Source organism: Aotus nancymaae, unplaced genomic scaffold (assembly GCF_030222135.1).
Source record: "Aotus nancymaae isolate 86718 unplaced genomic scaffold, 86718_ANA_hifiasm-v0.15.2.pri h1tg000058l, whole genome shotgun sequence".
Lineage (NCBI taxonomy): Eukaryota > Metazoa > Chordata > Mammalia > Primates > Aotidae > Aotus > Aotus nancymaae.
Window position 1 is genome coordinate 12,129,262 of NW_026988472.1, and position 12,436 is coordinate 12,141,697.

The following is a 12,436-nucleotide window of genomic DNA, read 5'->3' on the forward strand; positions in this document are numbered from 1 at the left end:
TGTAATGGCCCAATCTCAGCTCACCGCAACCTCTGCCTCCCAGATTCAAGTGATTCTCCTGCCTCAGCCTCCTAAGTAGCTGGAATTATAGGCATGCGCCACCATGCCTGGCTAATTTTGTATTTTTAGTAGCGATGGGGTGTCTCCATGTTGGTGAGGCTGGTCTTGAACTCCCGACCTCAGGTGATCCACCTGCCTCGGCCTCCCAAAGTGCTGGGATTACAGGCATGAGCCACTGCACCTGGCCTATACATACCTTTTACTAGGTTAAGAGAGTTTCTGTGCCTAGTTTATTGAGTTTTTATCATGCATGAATGTTGAATGTTTTGTTTGTATTTATTGACACGAGCATAAGTTTTTACTTATTTATTTAATCAGGTGATTGGCTTTTATTGATACCTGAATGTCAAACCAGCCTTGTATTCCTGAGATGAACCTCTGTGATCATGCTGTATTATTTCTTTAATATATTGCTGGATTTGATTTGCTAGTATTTTGTTGAGAATTTTTACATCTTTGTTCATGAGGGATGTTGTTCTGTAGTTTTCATTTTTTGTAATCTCTTTGTCTCATTTTGATATTAGGAAAATGCTGGCCTCATAACATGAATTGAAAAGTGTCTTTCTTCTTCTATGATCTTGAGATTGCAGAGAATTAGTATCATTTCTTCCTCAAATATGTGGTAGAATTTGCCAGTGAAACTATCTGGGCCTGGAGATTTCTTTTTTTGGAAGGTTTTTATCTCTAAATTAATTTCACTATTATATGTAGGACTCTTCAGGCTATCTTTTTCTTAAGTGAATTTTGGTAGTTAATATCTCTCAGGGAATTGTTTCATTTCATCTAAGTTATTGAACATATGGGCATATAATTGTTTATAGTGTTTCACTGTCTGCGGGATCGGTAATGGTGTTCTTCTCTCATTCCTGCTATTAATAATTTGAGTCCCCTCTCCCTCACTTTCATTCTCATTCTCCCTCTCCCATCAGCCTGGATAGAGGTTTATCCTTTTTTGTTTTTTGGCTTGGTTGGTTTTGTTTCTGTTTTTTTCTAGCTTTATTGACTTATAATTGACAAAATTGTATATTTTAAGGGATACAGTGTGATTATCTTATATATATACTTATTGTGGAAGGATTACCACAATCCAGTTAGTTAACACACCCATCACCTTACATATATATCATTTTTTATTAACTATAGTCACCATGCCATACATTAGATCCTCAAAACGTATTCACCTTATAACGACTAGATTGTACACTTTGACAAACATCTCCCCATTTCCTCCAGCCCCTTGCAACCACCATTTTATTCTATGTTTCTATGAATTCAGATTTTTCAGATCCACATATAAATCATATAGTATCTGTATATCTCTGTCTTATTTCATTTAGCATAATGCCCTCCAGGTTCATCATGTTTGTACAAATGGCAGAATTTCTTTCTTTTCTATAGCTGAATAGTATTCCATTGTGGATATATACCACATCTCTTTATTCATTCATCCCTCAGCAGGCAGGTTGATTCCATGTCTTGGCTATTGTGAATAATGCTGCAGTGAACATGGGAGTACAGATATCCCTTTGACATTGATTTTTTAAAAAAAAATTTGTGGAGACAGGTCTTGTTATATTGCCCAGGCTGGTCTCAAACTCCTGGCCTCAAATGATCCTCCTGCCTCAGCCTCTGAGTCTTTGGGATTACAGGAGTGAGCCACCGCATGCAGCAGACATTGGTTTCAATTCCTTTGGATACCTACCCAGAAGTAAGAAAGTAAGACTGCTAGATCATATAGTAGTTATATTTTTAGTTTTCTGGGGAACCTTCATACTGTTTTCCACAGTGGCTGTACCAATTTACATTCCCACACAGAGTATAAGGGTTCTTTTATCTCCACATCCTCAACAATACTTATCTCTTGTTTTATAATTGCGATTAGAAGAGGTGTGAGATGATATTTCACTGTGATTTTGGTTTGCATTTCCCTGATGATTAGTGATGTTGAGTATCTTTTCATGTGAAGTTTATTATTTTATTGATAATTTCAAAGATGCAGCTTTTTGTTTCTTTGATTTTCTGTTTTTCTCTTTTCAACTTCATTGATTTCTGCTCTAATTTTTTCCTTTCACTAGCTTTAGGTTTGTTTTGTTCTTCTTTCTCTAGTTGCTTAAGGTTTAAGCTTAGGTTACTGATTTTCGATATTTCTTTTCAAATATACTTGATTCCCATTATTTACGGTAGTTATGGTGTATAAAGTCGCTGTGAACACTGAATTAGCGAATACTGAACTGCTATTCCTAGGAGAAAGACAGAATTAGGTTTCTGTAGGTGTCTGTTCACAATGTTTTCGTCAACTGATCAATACATAACTTTGTTTAATGTGTGTTTCTGTTTAAAGATACCTTATTTAGTATATGCTGTTGATTCATTAACATTGAACTCACAGCCAACAGCACTAGAACTCATGCTAGAGTAAAGCCTATCTAACACATTTTCTCCTGAGGCACAGCACAGCCTTCCTCAGTTTGGGAGCCGTTAGACAGCACTTCAACACTGTGTTTGGGGGCTACTTCATTTTTCTGGAGACAGTGTCTTGCTCTGTCACCCAGGCTAGAGTTCAGGGATGTGACCATAGCTCACTGTAGCCTCAAACTCATGGGCTCAAGTGATCCTCCCACCTCAGATTCCTGAGGAGCTAGGACTACAGGTGCACACCACCATGCCCAGCTATTTTTTTTTTAACATAAAAGGGACAGGGTCTTACTATGTTACCCAGGCTGACCTTGAACTCTTGGGCTCAGGCGATCTGCCAAACTCAGCCTCCCAAAGTGCTGGGATTACAGGTGTGAGCCACCATGTCCAGCCCCCAGCTATTTTTTTTTTTTTTAACAACGTTGTAGAGTTGGGGTCTTGCTATGTTACCCAGGCTGATCTCAAACTCCTGGCCTCAAGCAGTCCTCCCTCCTCAGCCTCCCAAAGTGCTGAGATTACAGGCATGAGCCACTGTGCCTGACCTAGGGGATATTTTAAACAGGCAAAATCATCAACAAAAAGCACAAAAATGTGAAAAACACGGTACTACCTAGACCTCAAAAAGGACACCTCCTTATAGTACAGTAGCTGAAACAAAAAGGCAGAGAGAGCATCACCTTGTTCAACCTCAGCTGGGAGCACACACATCAGGCAATTCAAGTTTTTTGCCACTGTGCACGTCCACAAATAACTGTGAAAGCACTGCACATATCAATTTGGGGAGTTACAAGTGAATTTTAGCAAGTAGGTAAATTTGAAATGAAGGGATCTGCATATAATAAGGGTTGACTCTTAGTTAATGTTACAATTTTTCCTTTAAGCACTGCTTTAGCTGCATCTCACAAATTTTGATAGTTGTATTTTCATTTTTATTTAATTCAGAGTTTGGTAAAATATGGCCCACTGCCTGCTTTAATAATTGGGGCACAGCCACGCTCATTCTTTTTTTTTTTTTTGAGATGGAATTTTGCTCTTGTCACTCAGGCTGGAGTGCAATGGCACACCACAACCTCCACCTGCTGGGTTCAAGTGATTCTCCTGCCCCAGCTTCCCAAGTAGCGGGACTACAGGGTAAGGTTGGTTGATAGTGCTATTCAGGTTATCTATATCCTTGCTGATTTTCCGCCTACTGGTTCCATAAATTAATGAGAGAGGAGTGTTGAAGTCTCCAACGAATTATGGATTTGTCTATTTCTCTATTCAGATCCTATCAGGTTTTGTCTCATGTATTTTGAAGCTCTGTTATATTATGTGCATACACATTTAGGATTGTTATAATCTTCTTGGAGAATCCTTCATTATTATGTGATGGCCCTCTTTTTTTTTAAGAGAGGGGTTCTTGCTTTGTCACCCAGTCTGGGGTGCAGTGGTGCAGTCATAGCTCACTGTAGCCTCAAACTCCTGGGCTCAAGTAATCCTCCCACCTCAGCCTCCCAAGTAGCTGGGATTACAGGCACAAGCCACCACATCCAGCTCTGATGTCCTTAATTATCTCTGATGATTTTCCTTGTTGTGATATCTACCTCATCTGAAATTAATATAGCTACTCTAGCTTTCATTTGGTTAGTATTTTATTGTAAAGGTTTATCCCTTTTCTTTTAGCTTATCAAGGCTGTATATTTAAAGTGAGTTTTTTTGTAGACAGCATGTAGTTGGTTTTTTCTTTTCAATCCAGTCTGTCAGTCTCTTTTAACTGCTGTATTTAGACCATTCACATTGAAAGGGATTATTGATACAGTTGGTTCAAAGTCTCTCATCTTGCTAGCTGATTTCTGTTCCATTTGTTCTTTTTTCCTTATTACCTCTTTTTCTTTTCAGCAATTTTATAATACCACTTAATCACCTCTATTGACTTATATTTATACCTCTTCAAAAACTTATTTAATGGTTATGTTTTACAGCAAAAAATTTTAAATAATTTGAGTCTACCTTCTAATATTATACAACTTCCCTTGTCATCTAAGCACCTGATAACATTATATTCTCAATTCTTCCTTCTCATCCCTGTGTCATTATTGTCATATATTACTATTACACATGTTATAAACACCTAATACATTGTTAATGTTAACGCTTTGAACTGTCTGGTGGTTTTTTTGTTTGTTTTTTGGTTTTTTTTTTTTTTTTTTGACAGGGTCTCACTTTGGTGCCCAGGCTGGAGTGCAGTGGCTTGATCTCGGCTCACTGCAGCCTCAACCTCCAGAGCTCAGATGATTCTCCTACTTCAGCCTCCCGAGTAGCTGGAACTACAGACACGCTCTACTACTGGCTAGTTTTTCTTTTTTCTTTTTTTTTCTTTTGTAGAGATGAGGCTTTCCCATGTTGTCTAGGCTGGTCGCAAACTCCTGGGCTAAAGCAATCTGCCTGCTTCAGCCTCCCAGGGTTCTGGGATTACAGGGGTGAGCCACTGTGCCTGGCCTGAACTGTCAGTTATTTTTAGAGCAATTAAAAATAAAAATATAGATCATACTTTATAGGCAATTTTAAAGCAGAGGAATGTCATGCTCCTTTTAAAATGTAAATCCTGTCACTGGCTGCTTTAATGGGGAAGCAGAGAGACAAGATGGGAGGCTGTTGCAGTAATCTAATTGAGACATAGTGGCCTGTTCCAAGGTCATGTTAGATAACTCAGAAGGGTTCACTAGATAAGACATCCAGAAATGTTTTTTGTCTACCTCAGAGTCTCACAATTTTTCATGACACCTGAAATATTTAGATCTAAAGCTACTATGAACTATCTGAATAAGATGTACATATTAAAACACTACAAACATGACCAGTAATCCTTGTTGACCTCATAGTTCAGTTTGAAATAATCACAGTAATTGTCATCATCATTAGATAGAAGGAGTGCTTAGCAAGTGCATTGTCAACATTGTAGTTTTTTTTTTTTTAAGGGTTTTTGTTTAATACATCTGAAAAGAATGCATAAACGAAGAATTGAGACATGAGAAAGTATTGGTTCAACACTAATGAATCTACAAGAATTAGGATTTGGGGAGGTGGAAAAGATTACTTAAACATTTTTAAAAATTGGAAACTGCAACCAAAATAAGCTGATAAAATCCCTATTAACACTTACAAAGAGTCTTCATAAGACTCTTTCCATGATTTCTATTAAACTAGAGAGCCTCACCTGGCTGCTCTAGGTTCCGCATATGCAAAGCAGAAATAAGAGGATTCCCCTGGCTGGTCCCCATGTTGTTAAGTGGTCTCCCCACCCCCACCTGACCCCCAGCTTCTTAATGAAGCAGGCCTCCATCCTCCTAACTTGAGAGGATGTGAGTCATTCCACAGATGTCTGTCTTCTAGCACCACCCCTCATATTTCCTCTGCATACCAGGTCTTCAGCTGCGTTCTAGGAACACCATATACTACTGAGTTGCAAATCTATGCCAAGCATATAAGACAAACATTGTAGTCTTTTTAGATCTAAGATTATCCACACATTAATCAAAATGAATGCACTTGTCCACTTTTTTGCTGGAAAATTGTTAGGTCATTTATTGCAAGTTTATCATATTCTGGTCAACAGCAATCAAGATATATATCTGAGTGATTCTACCAAGATTGTATTTCTGATTTCTAGATTACATGTTCCTTATAGAAAGACTGGAACTTTTAATAATAAATGTCTAACTTAAATACACACACGCACACTATATTTCCTTGTAGTGATGAAAGTATATTCTACCTTAATTCAAACTTTCTATTTTGCAAAACTGGAAACCCTACATTTATTATCAACTTTTTCTTTTTAGTTCAATATTTATTTGGTTTAAATTACTTTTTAAACTCTGTTTGCAAATTTTCAAATGTACTAAAAGTAGAGAGTACAATGACCCCATGTGTACCCGTGACCCAGTTTCATCAACTTTTTGCCACACTTAAAAAACAATAATCTCATTGTTTGCTAAAACATTTTAATCAAATTGATTCATCCTTTCATTTCATCCCTAAATATTTCATTATTTTAAAAATGTTTTAAGTAACTACAGTGCATTATCACATATAACAATTAACAATAATTCCTTAACATCCTCTAATACTCAGTCCATATGCAAATTTACCTACTTACTAAAATAATTCTTTGCGTTTTTAGTTAATTTGATCCAGATCTAAAATAGACCCACTTACTGTATTTGGTTGTTTTTTTAATCTTATATCACTCTTAATCAAAAACAGCGTTCCCCCCGCTAGTTCTTATTTCTTGCCTTTGTCTTGGGAAAGAAGCTTGGTCAGTTGTCCTATAGTATTCATGAGGCTGTTTCATTCGTTCCTCCACATTTTTTATAGACTAGAAGTTAGATCAAAGCCTTGTATACATTCAGGTTTGTTTATTTATTTAGCAGGAATACATAGATGGCATTGTTTCCTATTTAATTGAGAAGGCACATGATGTTTGATTGTTGTACTTTTAGGGATACTAAGATTAATGGGTGGGTTCACATGGTGACGACCTTATCTTTTTATTGTAGAGTTTCCTGCAGTCTTCTCTGTGGGATGCTAAAACCACTGATGATTGTTGCCTGAACCAATTATTTTAATAGGAGTTGCAAAATGACCGTTTTCTATATTTTCTTTCTCTTTTTTTGGCAAACTTACTTTCTAATCTTGTCACTACCTCTGCATTTATTAACAGATGTTAACAGAACTTCTTGTATGCCAGAGCTGTTTGGTTAACTTGAAATATGCGCATGTCAGAAAAGCAGAATAAATAAAGAGAAAAATAAGCATTAATGTTCAGAGTAGTGAATTGGTGCCCTAGCAACCTCCATTGGTATACAGTGAATTTTGTTTCTCTCTTCTTTTTTTATTTTCCTTAAAAACTTCTAGTAGTAAGGAGGATCTCTCTTTTCTAAGTATCGTTATGAACTCATGACTTTTTATATATTTAGTACGTTTTAATAAATTAGAGTCATTATTCCTTCTATCTCACTATGTCTCTGGCCATTGGGAGCCCCTTCAGGCTGGCTTCTGTTTCCTTTTGATATAACCCCACTGGCCTTTGATAGCTTTATTACTTTTTGGCTGAAGAAAATATTCCAGGTTGATCTTAATCCATTTCTTGGCCCAGACATGGAATCATCTATTATTCTAAGATGACTTAGTTATTTTTAGTGGTGAATGATGTTTTAGAATGATATTTAGAAATACATGTTAGGTACTATGTATTACTGGGTTGTCATTTCTTTTAGGCTTTTTCAGTGGACATCGCTAGAAACTATGTATTTTTGAAAAGAAAAGATCATGAGTTTACATTTACATTTCTAAATGAAAATTTTAAGATTTTAAGCTTTTCTTTTGTAAGGTTAGATGTTTTATTATAAAATGTTCTTGAACTCCTGGCCAGGGGTGAAGGCAATAGGATTGCTTGAGGTCAGGATTTTGAGACCAGACTGAGCAACATAGTGAGACCCCATATCCTTTTTTTTTTTTTTTTTTTTTTTGAGACATGGTCTCACTCTGTTGCCCAGGCTAGAGTGCAGTGGGATGATCATGGCTTGCTGTAACCTCAAACTCCTGGGCTCAAGTGATCTTCCCATCTCAGTCTCTCAAGTAGCTGGGACTATAGGCCTGCAACCCTGCACCAGGCTAATTTTTTAATATTTTGTAGAGATGGGGACTTGCTTTGTTGCCTAGGCTGGTCTTGAACTCCAGGGCTTAAGTGGTCCTCTTGCCTTGGCCTCCCAAAGTGCTAGGATTACAGGCATGAACCACTGTGCCCAGCCGTGAGATTCTGTCGTAAAAAACATTTTAGGTCGGGCACGGTGGCTCACACCTGTAATCCCAGCACTTCGGGAGGCTGAGGTGGGAGGATCACCTGAGGTCAGGAGTTCAAGATCAGCCTGGCTAACGTGGGGAAACCCCATCTCAACTAAAAATACAACAACAACAACAAAATAGCCGGGCACAGTGATGCACGCCTGTAGTCCCAGCTACTCGGGAGGCTGAGGCAGAATTTCCTGAACCCGGGAGGCAGAGGTTGCAGTGAGCCAAGATTGTGCCACTGCACTCCAGCCTGGTCGACAGGGTAAGACTCTGTCTCAAAAAAAAATTTAATAAATTTTTAATCAAGTAGACAGGAGGATGTGCATAAGCTATATGCAAATACTATACCATTTTATTAATATATAAGGGATTTGAGCATCCAATGGAACCAATCCTACACAGATTCCGAGGGACTGCTATATCCGGCCTTTTCTGTATTTGTTGCCTGTATTAAATCACAAGCCTCCAAGGAAAAAAAGAATCACAAGCCTTCAGTTATTTTGGTGCCCAATGTAGTATAATCTTTTCTTTCTCATTCTTGTGCCTTGTCCTGTAGCACATGTTTATATTCAATTTAGAGTTTCATATTCATTCACTCTAGTATTTCATTACTTAGTACTTCATTATTCTATGTTGTTTTGTATTTGTTTAACAGGTTTATGTCTTCTTTCAATAAATTTGTAATTTCCTGGAGATTAAGACTTTTCCATCACTGTAGGAGGTTTGTAATGTTTTCAAATTAATGTATGAGAAAGGAGGCACAAATATTCTATTAAAAGGATTTAAAAAATAAAAACTTTGTCTATGTTTCTAGAATGTAGCTTTAAGACACATTCAAGGAAAATACTTTCAGATGGTCATTACTTTTGATGCCTGGCCTCAATTCCTATTTGGCTTAGCTTCATCATTGGTGGCCTAGAACTTGGCTGGTAAGTAGGAGAGTTGGAAGCAAGGCTGGCTGCCTGGCAAAACCTACTTATGTTGACTTGGATTGCTTTTGATCTTATTTGCTATTTTATCAACTACTTTTATACTCCTAAATGAGTAGAATTTCTGTGGTTTTTATAGAAGAATGAGAACCAGAAAAGCCAGACTATTTACAACACTTTAAAAATGTGACACTAGTCCTATAATAGTACTGAAGCTACTTGTTAGGAGACTGTGTTAATTTGTTTTATGATTAGCGTAGGAAGAAGCAGCTGAGGTGATATGTCCCATCTGTCTGCTTTCCTCTTCCTTCTCTTTCACCCTCGAAGAAGATGCTGGAGATTCTTCAGGGAAGAATACAAAGATTAAATTTAGAATATATTTGTATTTGTGTTAAGAAAATGCTTCTTGGGTTTGCTTATAGGTCCGGTTATTGCTTTGGAGTTTAATGGAGATGGTGCTGTAGAAGGATGTCAACTTATTGTAAACGAGACTTTCAATGGGACCAAGGTACAAGATTTTATTGACTGTTTTTCAATCTAACCTTTCATTTCATCTCCTTTTCCTTATAGTCAAATGATACTTTTGTCCCTAATGCTGCTTGGAATTTTTGTTTTGTGTGTGTGTTTTTTTAAAAGTCAGATCATGATTTTTAGTACCTTTGATAAATAATTGGGAACTAATTATTTTTTTCTTGCCAAACTAAAACTTTGTTTAAAATAGTTACAAAACAGGGCTGGGCATGGTGGCTCATGCCTGTAATCCCAGCACTTTGGGAGGCTGAGGTGGGTGGATTACCAGAAGTCAGGAGTTCAAGACCAGCCTGACCAACATGGAGAAACCCTGTCTCTACTAAAAATACAAAAATTAGCCGGGCATGGTGGTTCATGCCTGTAATCGCAGCTACTCAGGAGGCTGAGGCAGGAGAATTCCTTGAACCCAGGAGGCAGAGGTTGCTATGGAGCCGAGATCACGCCATTGCACTCCAGCCTGGGCAACAAGAGTGAAACTCCGTCTCAAAAAATAAATAAATAAAATAGTTACAAATAAGAATTTATTTATTAAAAACCTTCTATAGCATATAAGTTTCTAAAGTAAGAGGTCTCATCAAATGTCTTTTCAAGTCTTTGCATTTTTAAAAATACTGATTTGTTGAAAATATTTTATTTCTAATATTATAGTCTTTAGATGGATGATCCTGTTGCCCAGGGTTCATTTTTACTTGCTTCAGTAATGCTTCACCAAATATTGAACTTCAGGTATATATAGAAATCATCACATGTGAGCATTTTCTATATATATTGATGAAGTTGCTGTATCTAAGAATTTCAGATGTAAATAACTTTAAAACCAAATATAGAGGATTACCTTAGCAAATCTATAATTGACTACTTTTTGATAAATATCTGGGAGGACATTTTGGTTTTGTCATCTGATTTGGCTTATGATTCCTTGAATTTACAGAAATTAAAGTATTTTGTCTTTGATCACATTTTATCACAGTAGTACTAAGGGAGAGAGGAAATAGAAGATTGAATAGAAAAGGCAACAGAGATAAAATGGTTATAATTTGGACTTTTAGAGCTGAATGATTTAGAGATTATCTAATCCAGCTATCTCATTTTACAGGTGTAGTTACTGAGCCCACAGAGGTTTATCAAATTGTCAGCATCATATGCTAGTTTATGGTTAAGCTAGAATAGAACCCACGGCTGCTCTAATTCCTTGCTGGCATTTGTAAAAGCTACTTTAGAAGGGTTCTATTGAGTATTGCTTCATTAATGTTTAGCAAAGGCCAGGCGAGGTGGCTCATGCCTGTAATCCCAGCACTTTGGGAGGCCAAGGCGAGTGGATCACCTGAGGTTGGGAGTTCAAAACCAGCCTGGCTAACGTGGTGAAACCCCGTCTCTACTAAAAATACAAAAAGTAGCCGGGCATGGTGGTGGGCGCCTGTAATCCCAGCTACTCGGGAGGCTGAGGCAGGAAGAATCGCTTGATCCCAGGAGGCAGAGGTTGCAGTGAGCCGAGATTGCGCCATTGCACTCCAGCCTGGGCAACAGAGCGAGACTCTGTCTCAAAAATAAATAAATAAAATAAAATAAATAGTAACATATTAGCAGCTTTGAAAAGGATAATCTCAAATTTTGTTGCTTAGACTACTGAGATTATTATTAGAAAACAGAAGAAACTAAGAGGTTTTTTTTTTTTTTTGGTTTTTTTTTGAGATGGAGTTTCGTTCTTGTTGCCCAGGCTGGAGTGCAATGGCGCAATCTCGGCTCACCGCAACCTCCGCCTCCCTGGTTCAAGCTATTTTTAGTAGAGACGGGGTTTCTCCATGCTTGTCAGGCTGGTCTCAAACTCCACCTCAGGTGATCCGCCTGCCTCAGCCTCCCAAAGTGCTGGCATTATAGGCGTGAGCCACCGCACCCGGCGAAACTAAGAGTTTTTTAAGTGACTCTTATTCAGTAGCTTTCATAATACTGAGTGTTGTAAAAGTCCAGATATGATAAAATACAACTCACGTATTATGAAAGCAGAGACTTTAATTATATAAGTGCTTCCAAAAGAGCTTAATTTACATTATAGCTATTCAAACTGTATTACATGAATTCTAAAGAAAATCTACAGATTAAATATTGTCATTATAAATGATGTGCTTGAACTTCTTCTGAATAATTAGCTTGGGACTTCGTTCTGTGGAGAACATGGGCTTTGGCATTCTGAAGTACTTGATACTTACTTTTTATTTTTATTTTCTATTTAAAATAGATGTTTGTATCAGAAAGCAAAGAGACGGCATCTGGAGATGTGGACAGCTTCTACAACTTCGCTGATATACAGATCGGAATATGAAGTGCAACGTGGAACCAGGACTTCGTGTTAAGCCTTTCTCAACTTGTGAATATAAAATTTGATAATATACTTTTGTGTATTAGCAATGGTGTTTACTAATGCTAAAACTGTTGAAGTTTATTTTTAATAAATTGTTGAATATTACATCATTTACTTGAGGTTCAAAAATAATTCATTTTAAATTAAGTAGTTTTAATCAGCTTAAAAGCTATTTAACCCACTTTAATAAGCTTGCAATTTTATTTCTCTGCATATGATATTCTTATTAGAAAATAGAGGTAGCTAACAGTTTATTATTTTAATCCTACTTAAATGTTCTTTCAAATCTCTAATAATTTAAACTTTCCTC

The 12,436-nt window shown here is 37.1% G+C and overlaps 1 protein-coding gene across 3 annotated transcripts in view; it reads left to right on the forward strand.

The window, feature by feature from the left end:
- LOC105716700 (RP2 activator of ARL3 GTPase) overlaps positions 1-12,167 on the forward strand; it is a 43,378-nt gene extending 31,211 nt beyond the window's left edge. For all 3 annotated transcript variants that reach the window (XM_064364393.1, XM_064364395.1, XM_064364394.1), the window contains 2 exons: positions 9,659-9,744; positions 12,004-12,167. In XM_064364393.1, coding sequence (XP_064220463.1) covers positions 9,659-9,744; positions 12,004-12,087 — 170 coding nt within the window. In that variant the 3' untranslated portion in view covers positions 12,088-12,167. The remainder of the gene's footprint in view (positions 1-9,658; positions 9,745-12,003) is intronic.
- Positions 12,168-12,436: the final 269 nt, after the last annotated feature.